The sequence below is a fragment of the Octopus bimaculoides genome, chromosome 1 (genome assembly GCF_046866305.1).
Source record: "Octopus bimaculoides isolate indiv1 chromosome 1, ASM4686630v1, whole genome shotgun sequence".
Classification (NCBI taxonomy): Eukaryota; Metazoa; Mollusca; class Cephalopoda; order Octopoda; family Octopodidae; genus Octopus; species Octopus bimaculoides.
The window spans coordinates 703,268-730,767 of NC_142928.1; the positions used below are offsets into that span (position 1 = coordinate 703,268).

General features: G+C 46.6%; 1 protein-coding gene across 2 annotated transcripts in view; it reads right to left on the minus strand.

Moving 5' to 3' along the window:
• LOC106881984 (serine/threonine-protein kinase 36) overlaps positions 1 to 27,500 on the minus strand; it is a 177,170-nt gene that overhangs the window by 28,383 nt on the left and 121,287 nt on the right. For both annotated transcript variants that reach the window (XM_089347358.1, XM_089347369.1), the window contains 4 exons: positions 27,464 to 27,500; positions 24,835 to 24,938; positions 24,205 to 24,318; positions 1,631 to 1,793 (listed from right to left, as the gene is read on the minus strand). The exon at positions 27,464 to 27,500 is cut by the window's right edge and continues 188 nt beyond it. In XM_089347358.1, coding sequence (XP_089203484.1) covers positions 1,631 to 1,793; positions 24,205 to 24,318; positions 24,835 to 24,938; positions 27,464 to 27,500 — 418 coding nt within the window. The remainder of the gene's footprint in view (positions 1 to 1,630; positions 1,794 to 24,204; positions 24,319 to 24,834; positions 24,939 to 27,463) is intronic.

Consider the following 27,500-nt stretch of genomic DNA (forward strand, 5'->3'; position numbering starts at 1 on the left):
TTTTTTTTTTTTAACATTTCTTTTAAAATTAGAAAATGTTTTCAAACCAGTTCTGAAAAAATAAAATGCTGAAATTTTTGGCAACATCAATTACTTAAATACCTACTCTCTACATAATCATTATGGAATCATTGCAATGAGAGGCTGAAATGAATGTAGTGTGAATGATCAAATAAATAAAATTTTAAAAAAAGAAATGTGAAACTCTACACTTGTATTTTGTATTGAGTACTACTAAGGAAAGTAATCAACTTCAGTTGAACCAATGAACAATAGACATAAAAATCTCTCACTATGTATGTGTGTGTATACACATACAAACACACACACAGATTGCACAGGCACGGCAGTGTCATTAAGAAACTTGCTTTGCAACTCTGTAACTTCAGGTTCAGTCTTGCTGCATGGCACCCTGGGTGAATGTTTTCTACTGTAGCGCTGGGCCAACCAATGCCTTGTCAGTGAATTTGGTCGATGGAGGTTGTGTGTGTGTGTGTCTTTGCAACTACTTTCCAATGCTTGCAGGAGACAAAATTTATGTCAGCAGGATTTCTACGGCTGGATGCCCTTCCAGTCACTGACCCTAACATATTTCGAGCAAGTTAATATATTCCCCTGGCAAGATAAGTTTTTCATAGGAGGTGTGACAGTGGCTCAATGGCACTTTGTTACAACGACCCCCTGATGGTTGCAGGGTACACATACATACGCACACACACATTTATCATCATCACCATAATTGTTTAACATACAGTCTCCATTTGGCATGGGTTGGATGATTTGACATGGAGCTGGCTAGCAGAGAAGTAGCGGTTCAAACAGGAAAGACTTCCCAATCTTCAAGCCATACAATATAGAAATATACAATAGTGCCTGTAGAGCAGCATGTAAAATCACCTGTGCAGTGCCGCATCAAAGCGCCTGCGTGGTGCAATGTAAAAACGTCCCTGTGGTACCATGTAAAAACACCCAGCAAACTCTGTAAAATGTTTGGCATTAGGAAGGGCATCCAGCTGTAGAAACCATGCCAAATCAGACTAGAGTCTGGTGCAGCTGCCCAGTTTGCCAGCTCTGGTCAAACCATCCAACCTATGCCAGCACGGACAACGGACATTAATGCACCAGTTTCGCATAACCAGCCCTAGTCCAGTGAAAAGTACCTTGGATTGTAGGGTGACATGCTGTGCTTGAGGAGACCTATTGAGTCAAGTACATCAACATCAAAATGAAAATCAAATGGAAATTGTAGTTGTGATCCTTGTGCTGGTGGCATGTAAAAAGCACAATCCGAACGTGGCCAGGCCAGTGGCACGTAAAAAGGACCAACTGATCGTGGCCGTTGCCAGCCTCCTCTAGCCTCTGTGCCGGTGGCACGTAAAATGCACCCACTACACTCACGAACTGGTTGGCGTTAAGAAGGGCATCCAGCTGTAGAAACACTGCCAGATCAGACTGGAGCCTGGTGCAGCCTCCTGGCTTCCCAGACCCCGGTCGAACCGTCCAACCCAGGCTAGCATGGAAAACGGACATTAAACGATGATAATGTTGTTGTTGATGATGATGAATTATACAATAGTTATACAATAATTGTGTCACATTCCTAATTATATAATTGCAACAGTAAGATTACCTTCAGATCTGCATTTATAGCATTTGAAAGCTGGATGACCATACCATCTGTGGACAGAACCAAGCGACAGATTAAGCTGATAGGGACATCTAAGGATTCTCTTCTTATGTAATGGACTGTTGCATACAAGAGTTTTGGTAATAAGTCTAGAGAATGAAAACAGCTGTGGAAAGAAAAAAAGAAATGTTAAGAGAAAGAAAAAAAACAGGTTTTGGCAAATAATTTTTTAGAATGGCATAAAAACAAAGAATAAAGAATAAAGGACTGAATGGGCTCTGTTACATACCTGCGACTTATTTAATTAAGGCTATAATGACAAGCAAAATCAAGTTTGACAGGACTTGAATGCAAAATGTACAAGGAAGACATTAAATAGAATAAGATGCATGTGTGTATTCATTCATTTTCTTTCATTTTCCTATACTGGTACAGGTTAGGTGGATACATATTTGAGAGAGTATTTTACAGCTGGATGCCCTTCCTGTCATCAACTCTTACCTGTAGTTAAAGTAAAGAATACATCCACGCATACACTCTGCAGTTAACGACCTGTGTATTGAACTTAAGGAGGGATATATTCCAGGGAACATTCAAAGAGAGATCTTCATGACCCAATGAGATTTTAGACCTGTGATTCTCAACTGGGGTCCACATAACTCTTAGCAGTCGATATAAGATTTTGTTGTTAAAATTTATGAGCAATTAATTGGCTCTATTTCCATAATACACAAAATATTTTACCAATGTTTTATGCACTCCCTAAAAATATTTAATTATAAAAAAATAACAGGATTTTTTGTAAGCACTGCACGTTTATTAGGGCTGAGTAGAGTAGAATAAATATCAAAGGGGTTCATAGTTAACAAAATGCTTGAGAAGCACCGTTTTAGACTCACTACCGATGTGCCATGAAAGGCACTCTAATCAAATATCTGTCTTTATCAACAAAGTTTCAAGAACTTGATTTATATCAGTTCCAGACAATCTTAAGATATTTCTTGACCAAAAGTAAATAATGTTTTCATTGATTTTGTTTTAAAAAATCTCCAATTAATGTTCTTATTCAATTAAGAAATATTTCTACCGATAATTTGTTTACCAATAAGTTTAATGAACAATTGTAGCGACTGATAATGTAGAAACACTATAAAAATTAGAACCAAATTGACAATGAAAATACCTGTAAATGTGTAGCTAAAGGAACAGCTTTAGTTTTATTACTCAGTATCATCATCATCTTCAGTTTTACATCTATTTTTCCATGCTTGCATGAGTTGGACTGGTCCTCATCAACATAACATCTTATCATTTGTTATGGTCCTCTGTCATCTTTCTTGTGAGGTTGAGCTTCCTGAGATCGACCTTCACAAGAAGAGGAAGACCTTCGTTGGTCTTCCTCTTCCATGAGACAGTATTTTATGACTTTTCATCATCATCATCATCATTTAGCGTCTATTTTCCCTGCTGGCATGGGTTGGACAGTTTCACTGAAAACTGGTAAGCTGGGGAGCTTTTAGTAACATTAAAATAAGAACCAGACAATTTCTCAATTTACACATTCTTCAACATCTCCTCCCAGTGGCCACAATCCAGATGCATTTCTCCAAGCTGCATCAAGAATCTCCATCTCTCATTAGCTTTCATTTGTGTAGACACTGCCAATAACATCAATGTAGTTGGGTGGTCTTTACCCTGAAGACGCATGGGTCAGTGATTAGAGCAGTGTTTCTCACCAGAGTTCCCCAAAACCCTAGGCTTCCACAAAAGGTTCCTAGGGATTCCACGAGAATGAGTGAGATAAGCTAAAACTAGTTTCATGATCGTAATATTACTATACATGCACAACATATTATTGGTTATTGTAATATAGACATCATCCTATCTAATTTATTGTTATCAGAAAAAAATATAACCATACACACATATATATGCTAAAAGGGTAAAATTAATTAATTAATCAATTAATAATTAATAATTTTACCAAGTGGTTCAATACATTAAAATAACTTCTTTTAGGTAAAATTATATGAATATTCTATAATTATAAACATAATTATAATCAGGGGTCAGCTAATTGCTTTGCCACGCACCAAATTCAGAAATAGGAGTTAAAATGCCTTTTCTTATTTCTTTATTGCCCACAAGGGGCTAAACATAGAGGGGACAAACAAGGACAGACAAAGGGATTAAGTCGATTACATCAACCCCAGTGCGTAACTGGTACTTAATTTATCGACCCCAAAAGGATGAAAGCAAAGTTGAGGTCGGTGGAATTTGAACTCAGAACGTAACGGCAGACGAAATGCCACTAAGCATTCCGCCCATCGTGCTAACATTTCTGTTAGCTCGCCACCTTCTTAAAATGCCTTTTCTACTACTATAAAAATCTCCCAGACAATAGCACACTTTTTTACGTAGGCAAAAAGAAAAAATAACGAATCCACACGACTCGGCTTAGCTACATATGCATTTTGGGATTAAAGTAAAGTTATATTTACTAAGTTATTTCCTATCTTCAGTGCAGCATTTAAAGTTATAAATTTGAGAGTATTAGAATTAAATATGTACATGATCAAGCATTTTAACTCCTATTTCTAAATTTGGTGCATGGTGAAGCAATTAGCTGCAGCTCTAAGCTGAAACTATAAATTAAAAAAATATATATATATATATATATATATATATATATATATATATATATATATATATATATATATATATGATAGTGTCAGGCTCACATTCATGAGGTAGTGAGTTCGATTCCCAGACCGGGTTGTGTGTTGTGTTCTTGAGCAAGACATTTTATTTTATGCTTCTCCAGTTCATTCAGCTGTAGAAATGAGTTGCGATGTAACTGGTGCCAAGCTGTATCGGCCCCTTTGCCTTTCCCTTGGATAACATCAGTTGCGTTGAGAGAGGAGGCCGGTATGCATGGGTAACTGCTGGTCTTCCATAAACAACCTTGCCTGGACTTGTGCCTCAGAGGGGAACTTTCTGGGTGCAATCCCAGGGTCAGTCACGACCGAAGGGGTCTTAAGCCTTTACTTTCTAGTAGGATGTGGAAGTGTCCAAAATATAACATCTGCTGTGGCCTGGTGTCAGAAGCCAGCAAAGACTACACTGCATTATTGAATAACGACAGTGATGAGTGGAATGTGTCCATAAATGTCCTTTCCAGTCTTTTGCTCATATTACGAAATGTTTTTGAACCTACATGAAAATCCTAGTGTTTATACCATGGAGGAGATCTTTAAGTGTCTTACTCAGAGTCTAGCTTTTAGCTCCATATAAAGGATGGCGGCCCTGAAAAAGATCAGCCTTGTTCACTTTGAAACATTTGATTGCCAGATATGATGAAGCTTGTTAACCAGCATTACAAGATTTTCCCCCCATGTGTCATCAAGTTTTTCTTGTCGTCAGCAACTTAAGACCCAAGGTATCTGAAGCCACTGACATCCTCAAGCTGTGTGTACCATCATTTGAACAAACAGCAGGGTGGTTTTTTACCTTATTAGTGGTCATGTACTCATTCTTCTTTGCATTGACGTGGCCGATGACAGTACCACCTGATTGGCACACTTGTGCCAGTGCAATAATAAAAGCACCATCTGAGCACGATCATTGCCAGAGCAGCTGATTGGCTCCTGTGCTGGTGGTACGTAAAAAGTGCCATTCGAGCATGATCGTAGCCAGTGTCACCTTACTAGCACATGTGCCGGTGGCACGTGAAAAACAACATTTGAGCATGGTTGTTGCCAGTGCCACCGGACTGGCCCGCGTGCTGGTGGCACATAAAAGCACCTACTACACTCTCGGAGTGTTTGGCATTAGGAAGGGTATCCAGCTGTAGAAACTTCGTCAGATCAGATTGGAGCCTGGTGCAGCCTTCTGGCTTGCCAGCCCTCAGTCAAACCATCCAACCCATGCCAGCATGGAAAGCGGACGTTAAACGACGATGATGATGATTTTGGTTGCAGCATCAAACAGATGGCAGGCTGTGAGGTCAAGGTCACCTGCATAGTCCAGGTCAGAGAGATACAGGCTCCTCTGACATCTTGATCACTTCTATTTGATGGTGGTGGCCTGTATCTTGGATGGAGTTAATAGTCACAACTGTTTCCTCCTCATATACAAGGTTTGCTTTTCTCTTTCAACGTTTATACCACTTTCTAGTTTTTATGACTGCATTTGGCACAACTCAGAGATGTATACAAATTTAAAATATCTTTGATAATACTATTAATCACTTCCTTGACATTTCAGCTAATTTAGTTTATTGCCAAAACCTTTAGAGCCATCAGCATACATCAGCCCCACCACCTTTTGCCAAAACCTTAGAACTAGCAGAATACATTAGCCCTCTACCTTGCATGTTCTCTGCTCCTAAACAACTTAACCTCACCTTTCTGCCAATAGTTGTCATGTTGCCACTTTCATAAATATTCTCTACCTTTTGTTTTGTTTCTTTTTGCCTATTTATTTTCCTTATTTTCTCCCTTTCTTCCCTTATATCTTGACAATCATCTGGCCAAAACATCAAGACTACTTTTCTTTCCTTCATAACATAATATATTGAGTTTGTATTCTTGTACAACATTTTCTCTTGTTCTCTTTTTTTTTTATTATTATTTTGCCAGTTTTAGCTCGTAATTTACCATGGATTCATATTTCTCGGTTATTTAATGTACTGATCTGTTGAAAATGCCTTATAATATTTACTCTAATGAAAGCTATCCTGTGCAGTAAACAATGGGTAGTAGCTGTTTGACTGCACTAAATATTTTATTCAACACATTCTTTATATGGATATATATCTTCCATATTTTGGGTAATAAATAAGATTTATCTCAGAAACATCCCCTGAGAGTAACTTATGTTTAACTGATATATTACTTTTTTTGTTTAGTTTGTTTTTATTTCAGAGTGTTTCTTCTTAGAATAATCTGCCTTAATCATGTCTAAGAAGCTACACACTCTCCCTTGTGGATAATAGAAATGCATAAAATAATATTGTAAGCATTAGTAAGATACAGAAGTTTAGGATTAAAAAAAAAAAAGATAGAAACAGATGGAGACAGTAATTCTAATATTATTCAAATCAGTTCACATATGCGACTTATTCAAAGCAATTTGTTTCAAAGTGTTCTCTTCTGTTACGTAGAAATCAAGAACAGTTGATTTTTCCTTTTTTTATGGCCTCTGATATAGAGGAATCTAAAACTTCTGATTGTTTTTCACAATCTTTGTCAGATAAAGATCAAGTGCTACTGATAGTTCTCTATAATCTCTGTTATACAGAGACAAAGAATCGCTGATTCTCTTCCATAAATTCTTTTATCTCTAAGGCTTCTGACTGTACTCTACAATTTTCGTCAAGAACTAAAGATGGTCCTCTAAAATCTCTGTTATATAGAGATCAAGAACTACTGAATGTCTTCTGTAATTTTCTCCGTTAACCCTTTCATTACTAACCCAGTCGTAGCTGGCCGAAAAATTTTTTGGTTCATAAGACCAACCCGGCCGTAGCCGGCCGAGAGTACCCATTGTTATTTAAATGTATATTTGAACCCAAATCTCATTAGTACATTCGTTTAAACACCTGATTTCACTTTGCAAACAGTTGAGTTATTGTATCCGACATCATTGGGCATGATATTTGAACTCAGTGAATTTTGGAAGATTTTTTCCACATTTTTTGCGGCGTTAATTTTTTTCAACTTTGAAGATGGAGAGGAGTTTCATGCTATCAAGCAGTGATTCCGAATTTGAAGGTTTTTCAACAGAAGATATGGAGATATCAAAGAAAAGAATGAATGAGCTACAAAATCACGTGGTGAACGATAATGAATCGGATATTTCTGTATCCGAAACTGAAAGCAGCGATTCTGAAAGTAGCAATTCTGAAAGCAGCGACGGCGACAGCGAGGATGATTTTACACCAGAAAAAGATTTTTAAAATATTTTTATTAACAATTTTTCTGAGGAAACAGGGTCTACCCATAGTCTTTCTCAGGAAGAGAAACCTTTAGACTTCTTGTTCATGCTTGTTTGAAATGATTACTGCGGAAACAAACCGTTACGCAGAATGTAAACAAGCTGGAAAAAAAAGATAGCTTGTGGTTTCCTGCAACCGTAGATGAAATACGGGCATTTTTTGCCATAAATATTATCATGGATATTAGACAGTTACCCAGAATAACAAATTACTGGAGCGATCAGGAACCTTTTGGCGATGAATATATTTCCAGTATTATGAACGAGTACGATTCGTGAAGCTGAACCAATATTTACATGTGAGAGACACTAGCAGTACTCCAGTACGTGGAGAACTTTGAGACAAAAATTATGCAATAGAATTGATTAAGAACCCTTTTTTTATGTTCCAAATATCACATTAATATGTTGATAAATAAAAAAGTTACAGTTGTTTAATGAGACTAGTCTAAATTCATGATTATTTTAGAATTTAATTGAAACTCATGAGGGGTGTATTTTGGTCAGAAATATAGTAACGAAAGGGTTAATCAAAGATCAAGAACCGTTGATTGTCCTCTATAATTTCTGGAGAAGCTCCTGCTACTGAGTCATCTCTGACTTTGAGGCAACCAGGATAAAGATCCTCATCATCATCATTTAACGTCCATTTTCCATGCTGGCATGGGTTGGACGGTTTGACTTGGGTCTGGGAATCCAGGAGGCTGCACCAGGCCCCAATCTGATCTGGCAATGTTTCTACAGCTGGATGCCCTTCCTAACACCAACCACTCCGAGAGTGTAGTGGGTGCTTTTTACGTGCCACCAGCACAGAGGCCAGAGGAGCTGGCATCAACCATGATTGGATGGTGCTCTTTACGTGCCACCAGCATGGAAGCCAGTCAAAGCGGCACTGGCACTGACCCAGCACAGGGGTCACAACTACAATTTCCATTTGATTTGATTCTGATATTGATGTTGATGTACTTGACTCAATAGGTCTCCCCAAGCACAGAATGTCGCCCTTTGATCCAAGGTACTTTTGAGCGGGCTGGTTATGCGACACTGGTGTAGGTTACAGCTGTGAACTCACAGTTGAAAACTTACAGCTGAAAGAGACAAGAATCCAGCAGAGAGCCAGGTTCAATCTATCCCTAAGTTCCCACATGAGTTGGCAAGATAAGACATTGAACTAAAAACACTGTCTAGTTATGTCCTGCCGAGTCCCTCATTCATCTGAGTGACATGAGAGTCCAGTTTCATAATGTCCGTTATATAGAGATCAAAAACTGTTGATTGTCTGCTATAACCTGTTAAGAGATCAAGAACTGATGATTATCCTCTCCAATCTTCCCTATTATATAGAAACTAGCAGCTAAACCCGGTTTCACCCGGTCTGTTTGGATGATGTGGCTGTGATCGTTTTCAGTTAGGCATAATCTATAACAGCGTTTCTCAACCTTATCATTTCGGGACCCCTGTTTTGATTGGAGCCTCTAGCTGTTTGAAGACTTCATCAACCTCCTGTCAGAAAATGGCTTCAGGAGTTGTGAAGAAAGAATTTGTACGTAGTCTGTTTCTGAGATCTATTCTATTGGACGTTTGTATAATCATTAAAACATTTATTTAATTATGAACATAGAAAGAAATACATTAATCCCAATTTTTGTAAGCAGTTGTATCTGTAAAAATTTTATTTGCTGAGAGCAGAAATTGAAAGATATATGAAATGGACGTGCATGTGTGTGTGTGTGTGTGTGTGTGTATGTGAGAGAGAGAGAGACATAAAGTGAATGAATGAAGTTGTGTGTCATTGACTTACATTGGCTGGCACGGCAAGTACGAAGCTTTTGAGGCGGCAGATGACTGGGGTGATTTGGAAGATGTGAAGAAAAGCCGTCTTTTCAGTGGAGTGCTTCTTTGTAGGCAACGTTTCTCATTTTCCCTTCTGATACACAAATGTATAGACTTGTGGCCTGCCAACACGGGAGCATCCAACGTAATGTTGACCGTGGGAGAACACTTGCTCTGAGATTTAAACAACCATTTCCAATGATTGACCCTGTGCATTATTTATTGCCATTGCAAAGGAGAGTTTGATAGGAAATTGAAGCCGCTTAAACTTGTAGATCGTATCGGAGGGAGGAGGGACATTGGAGTTATAAGAACATCTTGACCAGCGGCCGGTCCATTCAAGATGGTTGCTTGTAAAACTCGGGAGTATAAATTTTGATTATCATGCATGTGACGTTACACATTATTGGTGCATCCAAATTCTGCAGCAGCATGACGGGCGCTCCTCTCCAGAACTTCCTCCCCCTCAGAACTTTCCACGAAGTAATTCCTCCCCTCCTCCAAATCCGTGGAACATTCCAGGAAGAAATTACCCCCTCCTCGGAACTTTCCAGAAAGTAATTCCTGCTCTTTCTTGGGACTTTCCAGGAAGTAATTTGCATACCTCGGAACATTCCAGGATGTAATCCCCTCCTCTGAACTTTCCATGAAGTAATTCGTCCCCACCTCGGAACTATCCAGGAAGTAGCTCATCTTCGAAACTTTCCAGAAAGTACCATCCTCGGAATATCCCAGGAAATAATCGAAATTAGTGACAACGATCAGCAAATCTTGATCTCTTTATAACAGTGATTATAAACTATAGTCAGTAATTCTTAATCTCTTTATAGCAGGGGAAATTACAGAAGCAAATGCTTCTCTAGGCAAGTACCTGTCAATAAGTTTACATGTAAATAGTTATGAATATCATAATGTCCACTATTACTCTCGTGTACATAGGTAGACATAGCCACTTTTCTTCCAAGTTTCAAGAATGAGAAAAACCAAATAAACAAAAAAACACAGAAAATTTAACAATGAATTACTTCTGTTTTTGCAACACTTCCATATTCTCTAGTTCCAAATAATCAACAAATGTCACAGAAGCAATGACAGGAGACCAAAACCTTTGGAGAATGCTGTGATTGAGAAGATCCGGCAACCCGGTAACTAAAGTGAGATCACAGCGATGGCTGATGCCAGTGTTGCATGTCTGGCCCATTTAAAAGTACCCTTGATGCATCAGGCAATATGATATGCTTGAGAAGAACTGTTGAGTCAGGTAAAACCAAAATCGTAGCTGTGGTCAGTGTCCAGTGATTGGCTCCTATTCTGGTGGCATGTAAAATGCATCATCTGAACGTGGTCAATGCCAGTGCTCCCTGACTGGCTCTCATGACAGTGGCATGTAAAAAGCACTATCTGAATGTGATCAATGCTAGGTCTGCCTGAGTGGCATATGTGCTGGTGGCATGTAAAAAGCACCATCCGAACGTGGCTGATGCCAGTGCCCTCTGACTGGCTCCCATGCTGGTGGTGTGTAAAAAGCACCATCCGAACGTGGCTGATGCCAGTGCCCTCTGACTGGCTCCCATGCTGGTGGCATGTAAAAAGCACCATCCGAACGTGGCTGATGCCAGTGCCCTCTGACTGGCTCCCATGCTGGTGGTGTGTAAAAAGCACCATCCGAACGTGGCTGATGCCAGTGCCCTCTAACTGGCTCCCATGCTGGTGGTGTGTAAAAAGCACCATCCGAACGTGGCTGATGCCAGTGCCCTCTGACTGGCTCCCATGCTGGTGGCGTGTAAAAAGCACCATCCGAACGTGGCTGATGCCAGTGCCCTCTGACTGGCTCCCATGCTGGTGGTGTGTAAAAAGCACCATCCGAACGTGGCTGATGCCAGTGCCCTCTGACTGGCTCCCATGCTGGTGGTGTGTAAAAAGCACCATCCGAACGTGGCTGATGCCAGTGCCCTCTGACTGGCTCCCATGCTGGTGGTGTGTAAAAAGCACCATCCGAACGTGGCTGATGCCAGTGCCCTCTGACTGGCTCCCATGCTGGTGGCGTGTAAAAAGCACCATCCGAACGTGGCTGATGCCAGTGCCCTCTGACTGGCTCCCATGCTGGTGGTGTGTAAAAAGCACCATCCGAACGTGGCTGATGCCAGTGCCCTCTGACTGGCTCCCATGCTGGTGGTGTGTAAAAAGCACCATCCGAACGTGGCTGATGCCAGTGCCCTCTGACTGGCTCCCATGCTGGTGGTGTGTAAAAAGCACCATCCGAACGTGGCTGATGCCAGTGCCCTCTGACTGGCTCCCATGCTGGTGGCGTGTAAAAAGCACCATCCGAACGTGGCTGATGCCAGTGCCCTCTGACTGGCTCCCATGCTGGTGGTGTGTAAAAAGCACCATCCGAACGTGGCTGATGCCAGTGCCCTCTGACTGGCTCCCATGCTGGTGGCGTGTAAAAAGCACCATCCGAACGTGGCTGATGCCAGTGCCCTCTAACTGGCTCCCATGCTGGTGGCGTGTAAAAAGCACCATCCGAACGTGGCTGATGCCAGTGCCCTCTGACTGGCTCCCATGCTGGTGGCGTGTAAAAAGCACCATCCGAACGTGGCTGATGCCAGTGCCCTCTAACTGGCTCCCATGCTGGTGGCGTGTAAAAAGCACCATCCGAACGTGGCTGATGCCAGTGCCCTCTGACTGGCTCCCATGCTGGTGGTGTGTAAAAAGCACCATCCGAACGTGGCTGATGCCAGTGCCCTCTGACTGGCTCCCATGCTGGTGGTGTGTAAAAAGCACCATCCGAACGTGGCTGATGCCAGTGCCCTCTGACTGGCTCCCATGCTGGTGGTGTGTAAAAAGCACCATCCGAACGTGGCTGATGCCAGTGCCCTCTGACTGGCTCCCATGCTGGTGGTGTGTAAAAAGCACCATCCGAACGTGGCTGATGCCAGTGCCCTCTGGCTGGCTCCCATGCTGGTGGCGTGTAAAAAGCACCATCCGAACGTGGCTGATGCCAGTGCCCTCTGACTGGCTCCCATGCTGGTGGCGTGTAAAAAGCACCATCCGAACGTGGCTGATGCCAGTGCCCTCTAACTGGCTCCCATGCTGGTGGCGTGTAAAAAGCACCATCCGAACGTGGCTGATGCCAGTGCCCTCTGACTGGCTCCCATGCTGGTGGTGTGTAAAAAGCACCATCCGAACGTGGCTGATGCCAGTGCCCTCTGACTGGCTCCCATGCTGGTGGTGTGTAAAAAGCACCATCCGAACGTGGCTGATGCCAGTGCCCTCTGACTGGCTCCCATGCTGGTGGTGTGTAAAAAGCACCATCCGAACGTGGCTGATGCCAGTGCCCTCTGGCTGGCTCCCATGCTGGTGGCGTGTAAAAAGCACCATCCGAACGTGGCTGATGCCAGTGCCCTCTGACTGGCTCCCATGCTGGTGGCGTGTAAAAAGCACCATCCGAACGTGGCTGATGCCAGTGCCCTCTAACTGGCTCCCATGCTGGTGGCGTGTAAAAAGCACCATCCGAACGTGGCTGATGCCAGTGCCCTCTAACTGGCTCCCATGCTGGTGGCGTGTAAAAAGCACCATCCGAACGTGGCTGATGCCAGTGCCCTCTGGCTGGCTCCCATGCTGGTGGCATGTAAAAAGCACCATCCGAACGTGGCTGATGCCAGTGCCCTCTGACTGGCTCCCATGCTGGTGGTGTGTAAAAAGCACCATCCGAACGTGGCTGATGCCAGTGCCCTCTGACTGGCTCCCATGCTGGTGGTGTGTAAAAAGCACCATCCGAACGTGGCTGATGCCAGTGCCCTCTGACTGGCTCCCATGCTGGTGGTGTGTAAAAAGCACCATCCGAACGTGGCTGATGCCAGTGCCCTCTGACTGGCTCCCATGCTGGTGGCGTGTAAAAAGCACCATCCGAACGTGGCTGATGCCAGTGCCCTCTGACTGGCTCCCATGCTGGTGGCGTGTAAAAAGCACCATCCGAACGTGGCTGATGCCAGTGCCCTCTAACTGGCTCCCATGCTGGTGGCGTGTAAAAAGCACCATCCGAACGTGGCTGATGCCAGTGCCCTCTGACTGGCTCCCATGCTGGTGGCGTGTAAAAAGCACCATCCGAACGTGGCTGATGCCAGTGCCCTCTGACTGGCTCCCATGCTGGTGGTGTGTAAAAAGCACCATCCGAACGTGGCTGATGCCAGTGCCCTCTGGCTGGCTCCCATGCTGGTGGCATGTAAAAAGCACCATCCGAACGTGGCTGATGCCAGTGCCCTCTGACTGGCTCCCATGCTGGTGGTGTGTAAAAAGCACCATCCGCACGTGGCTGATGCCAGTGCCCACTGACTGGCTCCCATGCTGGTGGTGTGTAAAAAGCACCATCCGAACGTGGCTGATGCCAGTGCCCTCTGACTGGCTCCCATGCTGGTGGTGTGTAAAAAGCACCATCCGAACGTGGCTGATGCCAGTGCCCTCTGACTGGCTCCCATGCTGGTGGTGTGTAAAAAGCACCATCCGCACGTGGCTGATGCCAGTGCCCTCTGACTGGCTCCCATGCTGGTGGTGTGTAAAAAGCACCATCCGAACGTGGCTGATGCCAGTGCCCTCTGACTGGCTCCCATGCTGGTGGTGTGTAAAAAGCACCATCCGAACGTGGCTGATGCCAGTGCCCTCTAACTGGCTCCCATGCTGGTGGTGTGTAAAAAGCACCATCCGAACGTGGCTGATGCCAGTGCCCTCTGACTGGCTCCCATGCTGGTGGTGTGTAAAAAGCACCATCCGCACGTGGCTGATGCCAGTGCCCTCTGACTGGCTCCCATGCTGGTGGTGTGTAAAAAGCACCATCCGAACGTGGCTGATGCCAGTGCCCTCTGACTGGCTCCCATGCTGGTGGTGTGTAAAAAGCACCATCCGAACGTGGCTGATGCCAGTGCCCTCTAACTGGCTCCCATGCTGGTGGCGTGTAAAAAGCACCATCCGAACGTGGCTGATGCCAGTGCCCTCTAACTGGCTCCCATGCTGGTGGTGTGTAAAAAGCACCATCCGAACGTGGCTGATGCCAGTGCCCTCTGACTGGCTCCCATGCTGGTGGCGTGTAAAAAGCACCATCCGAACGTGGCTGATGCCAGTGCCCTCTGACTGGCTCCCATGCTGGTGGTGTGTAAAAAGCACCAGCCGAACGTGGCTGATGCCAGTGCCCTCTGACTGGCTCCCATGCTGGTGGCATGTAAAAAGCACCATCCGAACGTGGCTGATGCCAGTGCCCTCTGACTGGCTCCCATGCTGGTGGTGTGTAAAAAGCACCATCCGAACGTGGCTGATGCCAGTGCCCTCTAACTGGCTCCCATGCTGGTGGTGTGTAAAAAGCACCATCCGAACGTGGCTGATGCCAGTGCCCTCTAACTGGCTCCCATGCTGGTAGTGTGTAAAAAGCACCATCCGAACGTGGCTGATGCCAGTGCCCTCTGACTGGCTCCCATGCTGGTGGCGTGTAAAAAGCACCATCCGAACGTGGCTGATGCCAGTGCCCTCTGACTGGCTCCCATGCTGGTGGTGTGTAAAAAGCACCATCCGAACGTGGCTGATGCCAGTGCCCTCTGACTGGCTCCCATGCTGGTGGTGTGTAAAAAGCACCATCCGAACGTGGCTGATGCCAGTGCCCTCTGACTGGCTCCCATGCTGGTGGTGTGTAAAAAGCACCATCCGAACGTGGCTGATGCCAGTGCCCTCTGACTGGCTCCCATGCTGGTGGCGTGTAAAAAGCACCATCCGAACGTGGCTGATGCCAGTGCCCTCTGACTGGCTCCCATGCTGATGGTGTGAGAAAAGCACCATCCGAACGTGGCTGATGCCAGTGCCCTCTGACTGGCTCCCATGCTGGTGGTGTGTAAAAAGCACCATCCGAACGTGGCTGATGCCAGTGCCCTCTGACTGGCTCCCATGCTGGTGGTGTGTAAAAAGCACCATCCGAACGTGGCTGATGCCAGTGCCCTCTGACTGGCTCCCATGCTGGTGGCGTGTAAAAAGCACCATCCGAACGTGGCTGATGCCAGTGCCCTCTGACTGGCTCCCATGCTGGTGGTGTGTAAAAAGCACCATCCGAACGTGGCTGATGCCAGTGCCCTCTGACTGGCTCCCATGCTGGTGGCGTGTAAAAAGCACCATCCGAACGTGGCTGATGCCAGTGCCCTCTAACTGGCTCCCATGCTGGTGGCGTGTAAAAAGCACCATCCGAACGTGGCTGATGCCAGTGCCCTCTGACTGGCTCCCATGCTGGTGGCGTGTAAAAAGCACCATCCGAACGTGGCTGATGCCAGTGCCCTCTAACTGGCTCCCATGCTGGTGGCGTGTAAAAAGCACCATCCGAACGTGGCTGATGCCAGTGCCCTCTGACTGGCTCCCATGCTGGTGGTGTGTAAAAAGCACCATCCGAACGTGGCTGATGCCAGTGCCCTCTGACTGGCTCCCATGCTGGTGGTGTGTAAAAAGCACCATCCGAACGTGGCTGATGCCAGTGCCCTCTGACTGGCTCCCATGCTGGTGGTGTGTAAAAAGCACCATCCGAACGTGGCTGATGCCAGTGCCCTCTGACTGGCTCCCATGCTGGTGGCGTGTAAAAAGCACCATCCGAACGTGGCTGATGCCAGTGCCCTCTGGCTGGCTCCCATGCTGGTGGCGTGTAAAAAGCACCATCCGAACGTGGCTGATGCCAGTGCCCTCTGACTGGCTCCCATGCTGGTGGCGTGTAAAAAGCACCATCCGAACGTGGCTGATGCCAGTGCCCTCTAACTGGCTCCCATGCTGGTGGCGTGTAAAAAGCACCATCCGAACGTGGCTGATGCCAGTGCCCTCTGACTGGCTCCCATGCTGGTGGCGTGTAAAAAGCACCATCCGAACGTGGCTGATGCCAGTGCCCTCTAACTGGCTCCCATGCTGGTGGCGTGTAAAAAGCACCATCCGAACGTGGCTGATGCCAGTGCCCTCTGGCTGGCTCCCATGCTGGTGGCATGTAAAAAGCACCATCCGAACGTGGCTGATGCCAGTGCCCTCTGACTGGCTCCCATGCTGGTGGTGTGTAAAAAGCACCATCCGAACGTGGCTGATGCCAGTGCCCTCTGACTGGCTCCCATGCTGGTGGTGTGTAAAAAGCACCATCCGAACGTGGCTGATGCCAGTGCCCTCTGACTGGCTCCCATGCTGGTGGTGTGTAAAAAGCACCATCCGAACGTGGCTGATGCCAGTGCCCTCTGACTGGCTCCCATGCTGGTGGCGTGTAAAAAGCACCATCCGAACGTGGCTGATGCCAGTGCCCTCTGACTGGCTCCCATGCTGGTGGCGTGTAAAAAGCACCATCCGAACGTGGCTGATGCCAGTGCCCTCTAACTGGCTCCCATGCTGGTGGCGTGTAAAAAGCACCATCCGAACGTGGCTGATGCCAGTGCCCTCTGACTGGCTCCCATGCTGGTGGCGTGTAAAAAGCACCATCCGAACGTGGCTGATGCCAGTGCCCTCTGACTGGCTCCCATGCTGGTGGTGTGTAAAAAGCACCATCCGAACGTGGCTGATGCCAGTGCCCTCTGGCTGGCTCCCATGCTGGTGGCATGTAAAAAGCACCATCCGAACGTGGCTGATGCCAGTGCCCTCTGACTGGCTCCCATGCTGGTGGTGTGTAAAAAGCACCATCCGCACGTGGCTGATGCCAGTGCCCACTGACTGGCTCCCATGCTGGTGGTGTGTAAAAAGCACCATCCGAACGTGGCTGATGCCAGTGCCCTCTGGCTGGCTCCCATGCTGGTGGCATGTAAAAAGCACCATCCGAACGTGGCTGATGCCAGTGCCCTCTGACTGGCTCCCATGCTGGTGGTGTGTAAAAAGCACCATCCGCACGTGGCTGATGCCAGTGCCCACTGACTGGCTCCCATGCTGGTGGTGTGTAAAAAGCACCATCCGAACGTGGCTGATGCCAGTGCCCTCTGACTGGCTCCCATGCTGGTGGTGTGTAAAAAGCACCATCCGAACGTGGCTGATGCCAGTGCCCTCTGACTGGCTCCCATGCTGGTGGTGTGTAAAAAGCACCATCCGCACGTGGCTGATGCCAGTGCCCTCTGACTGGCTCCCATGCTGGTGGTGTGTAAAAAGCACCATCCGAACGTGGCTGATGCCAGTGCCCTCTGACTGGCTCCCATGCTGGTGGTGTGTAAAAAGCACCATCCGAACGTGGCTGATGCCAGTGCCCTCTAACTGGCTCCCATGCTGGTGGTGTGTAAAAAGCACCATCCGAACGTGGCTGATGCCAGTGCCCTCTGACTGGCTCCCATGCTGGTGGTGTGTAAAAAGCACCATCCGCACGTGGCTGATGCCAGTGCCCTCTGACTGGCTCCCATGCTGGTGGTGTGTAAAAAGCACCATCCGAACGTGGCTGATGCCAGTGCCCTCTGACTGGCTCCCATGCTGGTGGTGTGTAAAAAGCACCATCCGAACGTGGCTGATGCCAGTGCCCTCTAACTGGCTCCCATGCTGGTGGCGTGTAAAAAGCACCATCCGAACGTGGCTGATGCCAGTGCCCTCTAACTGGCTCCCATGCTGGTGGTGTGTAAAAAGCACCATCCGAACGTGGCTGATGCCAGTGCCCTCTGACTGGCTCCCATGCTGGTGGCGTGTAAAAAGCACCATCCGAACGTGGCTGATGCCAGTGCCCTCTGACTGGCTCCCATGCTGGTGGTGTGTAAAAAGCACCATCCGAACGTGGCTGATGCCAGTGCCCTCTAACTGGCTCCCATGCTGGTGGTGTGTAAAAAGCACCATCCGAACGTGGCTGATGCCAGTGCCCTCTGACTGGCTCCCATGCTGGTGGCGTGTAAAAAGCACCATCCGAACGTGGCTGATGCCAGTGCCCTCTGACTGGCTCCCATGCTGGTGGCGTGTAAAAAGCACCATCCGAACGTGGCTGATGCCAGTGCCCTCTGACTGGCTCCCATGCTGGTGGTGTGTAAAAAGCACCATCCGAACGTGGCTGATGCCAGTGCCCTCTGACTGGCTCCCATGCTGGTGGTGTGTAAAAAGCACCATCCGAACGTGGCTGATGCCAGTGCCCTCTGACTGGCTCCCATGCTGGTGGTGTGTAAAAAGCACCATCCGAACGTGGCTGATGCCAGTGCCCTCTGACTGGCTCCCATGCTGGTGGTGTGTAAAAAGCACCATCCGAACGTGGCTGATGCCAGTGCCCTCTGACTGGCTCCCATGCTGGTGGTGTGTAAAAAGCACCATCCGAACGTGGCTGATGCCAGTGCCCTCTGGCTGGCTCCCATGCTGGTGGCATGTAAAAAGCACCATCCGAACGTGGCTGATGCCAGTGCCCTCTGACTGGCTCCCATGCTGGTGGCGTGTAAAAAGCACCATCCGAACGTGGCTGATGCCAGTGCCCTCTGACTGGCTCCCATGCTGGTGGTGTGTAAAAAGCACCATCCGAACGTGGCTGATGCCAGTGCCCTCTGACTGGCTCCCATGCTGGTGGCATGTAAAAAGCACCATCCGCACGTGGCTGATGCCAGTGCCCTCTGACTGGCACCCATGCTGGTGGCATGTAAAAAGCACCATCCGAACGTGGCTGATGCCAGTGCCCTCTGACTGGCTCCCATGCTGGTGGTGTGTAAAAAGCACCATCCGAACGTGGCTGATGCCAGTGCCTCTGACTGGCTCCCATGCTGGTGGTGTGTAAAAAGCACCATCCGAACGTGGCTGATGCCAGTGCCCTCTGACTGGCTCCCATGCTGGTGGTGTGTAAAAAGCACCATCCGAACGTGGCTGATGCCAGTGCCCTCTGACTGGCTCCCATGCTGGTGGCGTGTAAAAAGCACCATCCGAACGTGGCTGATGCCAGTGCCCTCTGACTGGCTCCCATGCTGGTGGTGTGTAAAAAGCACCATCCGAACGTGGCTGATGCCAGTGCCCTCTGACTGGCTCCCATGCTGGTGGTGTGTAAAAAGCACCATCCGAACGTGGCTGATGCCAGTGCCCTCTGACTGGCTCCCATGCTGGTGGTGTGTAAAAAGCACCATCCGAACGTGGCTGATGCCAGTGCCCTCTGGCTGGCTCCCATGCTGGTGGTGTGTAAAAAGCACCATCCGAACGTGGCTGATGCCAGTGCCCTCTGACTGGCTCCCATGCTGGTGGCGTGTAAAAAGCACCATCCGAACGTGGCTGATGCCAGTGCCCTCTGACTGGCTCCCATGCTGGTGGTGTGTAAAAAGCACCATCCGAACGTGGCTGATGCCAGTGCCCTCTGACTGGCTCCCATGCTGGTGGCATGTAAAAAGCACCATCCGAACGTGGCTGATGCCAGTGCCCTCTGACTGGCTCCCATGCTGGTGGTGTGTAAAAAGCACCATCCGAACGTGGCTGATGCCAGTGCCCTCTGGCTGGCTCCCATGCTGGTGGTGTGTAAAAAGCACCATCCGAACGTGGCTGATGCCAGTGCCCTCTGACTGGCTCCCATGCTGGTGGCATGTAAAAAGCACCATCCGAACGTGGCTGATGCCAGTGCCCTCTGACTGGCTCCCATGCTGGTGGTGTGTAAAAAGCACCATCCGAACGTGGCTGATGCCAGTGCCCTCTGACTGGCTCCCATGCTGGTGGCATGTAAAAAGCACCATCCGAACGTGGCTGATGCCAGTGCCCTCTGACTGGCTCCCATGCTGGTGGTGTGTAAAAAGCACCATCCGAACGTGGCTGATGCCAGTGCCCTCTGGCTGGCTCCCATGCTGGTGGTGTGTAAAAAGCACCATCCGAACGTGGCTGATGCCAGTGCCCTCTGACTGGCTCCCATGCTGGTGGCATGTAAAAAGCACCATCCGAACGTGGCTGATGCCAGTGCCCTCTGACTGGCTCCCATGCTGGTGGTGTGTAAAAAGCACCATCCGAACGTGGCTGATGCCAGTGCCCTCTGACTGGCTCCCATGCTGGTGGCATGTAAAAAGCACCATCCGAACGTGGCTGATGCCAGTGCCCTCTGGCTGGCTCCCATGCTGGTGGCATGTAAAAAGCACCATCCGAACGTGGCTGATGCCAGTGCCCTCTGACTGGCTCCCATGCTGGTGGTGTGTAAAAAGCACCATCCGAACGTGGCTGATGCCAGTGCCCTCTGACTGGCTCCCATGCTGGTGGTGTGTAAAAAGCACCATCCGAACGTGGCTGATGCCAGTGCCCTCTGACTGGCTCCCATGCTGGTGGCATGTAAAAAGCACCATCCGAACGTGGCTGATGCCAGTGCCCTCTGACTGGCTCCCATGCTGGTGGCATGTAAAAAGCACCATCCGAACGTGGCTGATGCCAGTGCCCTCTGACTGGCTCCCATGCTGGTGGTGTGTAAAAAGCACCATCCGAACGTGGCTGATGCCAGTGCCCTCTGACTGGCTCCCATGCTGGTGGTGTGTAAAAAGCACCATCCGAACGTGGCTGATGCCAGTGCCCTCTGACTGGCTCCCATGCTGGTGGTGTGTAAAAAGCACCATCCGAACGTGGCTGATGCCAGTGCCCTCTGGCTGGCTCCCATGCTGGTGGCATGTAAAAAGCACCATCCGAACGTGGCTGATGCCAGTGCCCTCTGACTGGCTCCCATGCTGGTGGCATGTAAAAAGCACCATCCGAACGTGGCTGATGCCAGTGCCCTCTGACTGGCTCCCATGCTGGTGGCATGTAAAAAGCACCATCCGAACGTGGCTGATGCCAGTGCCCTCTGACTGGCTCCCATGCTGGTGGCATGTAAAAAGCACCATCCGAACGTGGCTGATGCCAGTGCCCTCTGACTGGCTCCCATGCTGGTGGTGTGTAAAAAGCACCATCCGAACGTGGCTGATGCCAGTGCCCTCTGACTGGCTCCCATGCTGGTGGCATGTAAAAAGCACCATCCGAACGTGGCTGATGCCAGTGCCCTCTGGCTGGCTCCCATGCTGGTGGCATGTAAAAAAGCACCATCCGAACGTGGCTGATGCCAGTGCCCTCTGACTGGCTCCCATGCTGGTGGCATGTAAAAAGCACCATCCGAACGTGGCTGATGCCAGTGCCCTCTGACTGGCTCCCATGCTGGTGGCATGTAAAAAGCACCATCCGAACGTGGCTGATGCCAGTGCCCTCTGACTGGCTCCCATGCTGGTGGCTTGTAAAAAGCACCATCCGAACGTGGCTGATGCCAGTGCCCTCTGACTGGCTCCCATGCTGGTGGTGTGTAAAAAGCACCATCCGAACGTGGCTGATGCCAGTGCCCTCTGACTGGCTCCCATGCTGGTGGTGTGTAAAAAGCACCATCCGAACGTGGCTGATGCCAGTGCCCTCTGACTGGCTCCCATGCTGGTGGTGTGTAAAAAGCACCATCCGAACGTGGCTGATGCCAGTGCCCTCTGGCTGGCTCCCATGCTGGTGGCATGTAAAAAGCACCATCCGAACGTGGCTGATGCCAGTGCCCTCTGACTGGCTCCCATGCTGGTGGCATGTAAAAAGCACCATCCGAACGTGGCTGATGCCAGTGCCCTCTGACTGGCTCCCATGCTGGTGGTCGTTGTAAAAAGCACCATCCGAACGTGGCTGATGCCAGTGCCCTCTGACTGGCTCCCATGCTGGTGGTCGTGTAAAAAGCACCATCCGAACGTGGCTGATGCCAGTGCCCTCTGACTGGCTCCCATGGTGGTGTGTAAAAAGCACCATCCGAACGTGGCTGATGCCAGTGCCCTCTGACTGGCTCCCATGCTGGTGGTGTGTAAAAAGCACCATCCGAACGTGGCTGATGCCAGTGCCCTCTGACTGGCTCCCATGCTGGTGGTGTGTAAAAAGCACCATCCGAACGTGGCTGATGCCAGTGCCCTCTGACTGGCTCCCATGCTGGTGGTGTGTAAAAAGCACCATCCGAACGTGGCTGATGCCAGTGCCCTCTGACTGGCTCCCATGCTGGTGGCGTGTAAAAAGCACCATCCGAACGTGGCTGATGCCAGTGCCCTCTGACTGGCTCCCATGCTGGTGGTGTGTAAAAAGCACCATCCGAACGTGGCTGATGCCAGTGCCCTCTGACTGGCTCCCATGCTGGTGGTGTGTAAAAAGCACCATCCGAACGTGGCTGATGCCAGTGCCCTCTGACTGGCTCCCATGCTGGTGGTGTGTAAAAAGCACCATCCGAACGTGGCTGATGCCAGTGCCCTCTGACTGGCTCCCATGCTGGTGGTGTGTAAAAAGCACCATCCGAACGTGGCTGATGCCAGTGCCCTCTGACTGGCTCCCATGCTGGTGGCGTGTAAAAAGCACCATCCGAACGTGGCTGATGCCAGTGCCCTCTGACTGGCTCCCATGCTGGTGGTGTGTAAAAAGCACCATCCGAACGTGGCTGATGCCAGTGCCCTCTGACTGGTTCCTGTGCCAGTGGCACGTAAAAAGCACCCACAACACTCTTGAAGTGGTTGGTGTTAGGAAGCACATCCAGCTGTAGAAACTCTGCCAGATCAGATTGGAGCCTGGTGCAGCCTCCTGGCTCTCCAGACCTCAGTCAAACCATCCAACTCATGCCAGCATGGAGAACGGACATTAAACGATGATGATGTTCCATTATTTTAAAACATTTTGATTCCTTCAAAATCTTTTATCAACATGTATTAAATTGTTGGTATGCTAATTATCTCCTTAATTACGATTTCCAGTATTAGCGCAGTGCCACACAGTTTTTAGATGAAGTCTTTACTCCATTATATCATCTCCAGTAAGGCGGCAAGCTAGCAGGATCATTAGAGTGCTGGACGGAATGCTTAGTGCTATGCGCTGAGTTCAAATTCTACCGAGGTCAACTTTACTTTTCATCCTTTCAGGGTCAATAAGCTAAGTTCCAGTTGAACACTGGGGTTGATGTAATCGACTCATCCCTTTCCCCAAAAACTGCCGCCCTTGTGGCAAAATTTGAAACCATTACATCATCCCTAGTATTTGAAATATTGCTTCACCACTAAGGGATGAAAGGTAAAAATTGGTTTGGGCAAAGATAGAACTCATATCAGAAAGTGGTTTAACTAAACACCACAAGGCATTCTGTCAACCATTCCACTAACTCTGCTTATTCATAAGCTTCAAGTGTAGAGCAAATTAAAAATTTTTCTCATATCTTTGTATTACTCTCTTTTACTTGTTTCAGTCATTTGACTGTGGCCATGCTGGAGCACCGCCTTTAGTTGACCAAATTGACCCCAGGACTTATTCTTTGGAAGCCTAGTACTTATTCTATCGGTCTCTTTTGCCGAACTGCTAAGTTACAGGGACGTAAACACACCAGCATCGGTTGTCAAGCGATGTTGGGGGACAAATACAGACACACAAACATATACACACACATATATACATATACATATATACGACGGGCTTCTTTCAGTTTCCGTCTACCAAATCCACTCACAAGTCTTTGGTCGGCCCAAGACTATAGTAGAAGGCACTTGCCCAAGGTGCCACGCAGTGGGACTGAACCCGGAACTATGTGGTTGGTAAGCAAGCTACTTACCACACAGCCACTCCTGCGTATTGATGAATAGAGTTATAATCCATAAATAAACAACGTTCCATTTTATTCATTTATTACTTTTACTGTTTCAAGAAACTAAAAGGACACATTTTGAAGTTTTAGTAATAAAAAATGCCCTCAAAACGCAGATTTTTGTCTAAATGTCTGGAGTAAAGAACTTGAAACAATTCAAGTATGCAACTGATAAAAGAAATGGAAGCAATATTCAACCAACCTGACCGTTTGCTCTGTAATTTCTATGTCAACATCTAAACCAAAAGGATAGCAGCACATCTGAACAACTCGTAACAAGATTTCGGTCGGTAATTCTGAACTTTTAACATCAACACTAAATACATAAAAAAAAAAAAATCAGAATTAAAAGAAAGAAAAATCTAATTATTATTATTTTATATGAAATGTATTAATAAAAAAAAAAAATCAGAATTAAAAGAAAGAAAAATCTAATTATTATTATTTTATATGAAATGTATTAATAAAAAAAAAAGAATCTATTTTGAAATCTCAGTATTGTTTATAGCTGTGGCTGTGTAGTTAAGGAGCTCACTTTGTAACCACATGGTTTTGGGTTCAATCCTTGTGTGCAGCGCCCTGGGCAAGTGTTTTTTATTATAGTCTCAGGCTGTCTACCACCTTGAATCTACCATCCGTGAATCGGATGGATGAAACATGTATGGAAACTCCTCATGTATCTGTCTGAGATGTCAAGCTAACAAAAATAATGGTAGGCCATCTTGAAAAACTTTTTTAAAAAATAAAACAAATCATAGTTAAAAATGATGAACTGAAAAAGAAAAAAAAAAGATCAAACAGCATTTCATGAACAATTCAAGACCACAGATACCTTTTAATGAGGATTGCAAGAAATTCCTTGGTTAACAAATGGTTAAGTGTTAGCATAAATATTTTGTCAGGTACAGATAAATAAGTGACAAATTCCTGAGGAACCTGTAAGAAAAGAAAAAAAAAATTATTCAACCAGTATTAGTAACAATATAGAATTGTTTAATAAAAAAAAATAATGATATAAGAATAATATGGAAACTCCATTTATGTATTTAGTTTGCAAGTTACTTAATGTGAATTTGTATGTTGAAACAAATATTGCTGTCTTGGGAGGGTCATTAAGCCAATAATAACACATGCACTGGTTTAATATCACTTCTTAATTGCTAGCCAATTGGTTAAATATCTAACCAACAAACTAATCGATCATTTATTTAATGTATTGGTTAAACAATTAATTTGCTGTTTGTTAGTCAAAGTTCTTTCATCACTGTTTGCAATCTTTTCAGTGACTTCCTTCTCTCTTCAAGGTCTGCTCTGACTCTGTCCAAGATCTGATCCTATGCTTTTGTGTATGCATGCTTGTATGTGTGTATGTAAATGTATATTTGCATAGAAGAGGAGGTAAGGTGAGAGTAAACGAAGAATTTGTGTGTGTGTGTGTGTGTGTGTGGTTATGTATGAAGCATTATTACCAAAAACACTGGCTAAATAAAGATACTCTGCCCATTATTACACTTGAAACCTCTGTTGCTTAACTTCAAGTCAGCACTGATAAAGCAGACCTATGATCAAAGACATTCTAGCCATGGCCACCCTGTCTTTTATTAAGGTGTGGTGTATCTAAGATTACATTATCTCGGATACACATTTCCTTCTTATTTTAAGAATGTACAGTGGGAATTGAGGGAGATTTAGCTGCTATGAGGTCTTCTGTTTTTATGATTAACAGCTTTTCTTTTACTTGTTAAGTCTGGAAGATTCACCCTAAAGAAAATTCATCGTAAAACAATTTGCAGCATGGACAAAGATAAAAAATATTACATCAGCATATTTTTGATTTAAAAAGATTGATAAAAACCTTTATAAAAACATTAAATAAGCAAATCTTTATTTAATGTCAAACATTAAAAAAAAATGTAATGAAGTCATTTAAAATGAAATTTAATTTGTTATGATGAATGATCCTATGGCAAAAATGTTTATGGTGAAATTTCCTATAACTATTTTTTTAATGTCTGATGTTAAATAAAGACTTGCCTATTTAATGCTTATATAAAAACTCACATCATTCTTTTTTTTTTTAAATGCTGGTATAAAAAAACTTTTATTCTTGTCTGACTGACAAAATTTTTTATGGTGAATTTTCCTACTGCAAAAATGTTTACTGTGAAATGTCTTATAACCATCTGGAAGACGACACAGTGTTCAAGACTTTTGCAGGCTTTCTGAGACCAGTGAGTTTGATATTGTTAATGCTCTGAATAAACTGTTGCAGGTGAGGACCTTCAGAAGAACATGAGCAGGGAGGAAATTCTAGAGGGATGTTGTTCTGTGGCTGAAGGACTAGGGTTGATGGTTAGTGTAGGAGAGTGGTGGGGGTGGTAGGAGTGTTAGAAGCAATAAGAGCAACTAGAGATTGAAAGATAAATGGCTCTGGGGTACCTGACTACTAGAGGTATGTCATTAATCAACTCTGAAGAACCTAAACCATTATAGTAACAATAGAAACCATGTGTAATTAATTTAATTTAGGACCATTACTACTTTAGAGTTTAACTTCTATAGCAATCTCATCATCATCATCATTTAATGTCTGCTTTCCATGCTGGCATGGGTTGGACGGTTTCACTAAGAACTGGTGAGCCTGAAGGCTGCACCAGGCTCCATTCTGATCTGGCAAAGTTTCTACAGCTGGATGCCCTTCCTAACACCAATCACTCTGAGAATGTAGTGGGTGCTTTTACGTGCCACAGGCATGAGGGCCAGTCAGGTGGTTCTGGCAACGGCCATGCTCAGAAGGTGTTTTTTACGTGTTACTTGCACGGGAGCCAGTCCGGCGGCACTGGCAACAACCACACTCGAATGTTATGGTAAGGCGACGCTGGCAACGATCACGCTCGAATGGTGCTTTTTACATGCCACCGGCATAGGAGCCAATCCATGGCCCTGTCAACAATCACGCTCAGATGTGCTTTTAATGTATTATTATAATCCATCACAAGGTTCAACCCCATTATGGTGTGATAGTTTGTCCACCTCAATGACCCTGAGAGATATACCAGCTGAGAACAAGCTCCTAGTAGGGTCTCTCATACTGGACACGTCAAAAGACAGACACTAGACTTATATCAATCACTTCTTCACAGAAATAAAAATGGGCCAATATAACGGCACAGGGCCAACACTGAAGGAAAAATCAGCAGCACCAGCAGAGAGCTCCTTCAAATGCAGTCGCTGTATTCCCATGTAGGCCTGTACAGTCACAACCGATGCTGCACCACCATCAGCAGCTGACATGATTGATTTGGGCACAAATTCATGACCTCTCGAGACCGATGGATACCTACTGTAAGACAATACTATCAATTTGTCTGAATAATCCAATCATTTAAGAATAACTGAATCAAGTGGATGTCTTGGAATTATTTCATTTTCTTTGTTTATATTACAGATTCTTTTCTTACTTTAGTGAAGACATTGACAGCAATTTCCAAAGCTGCA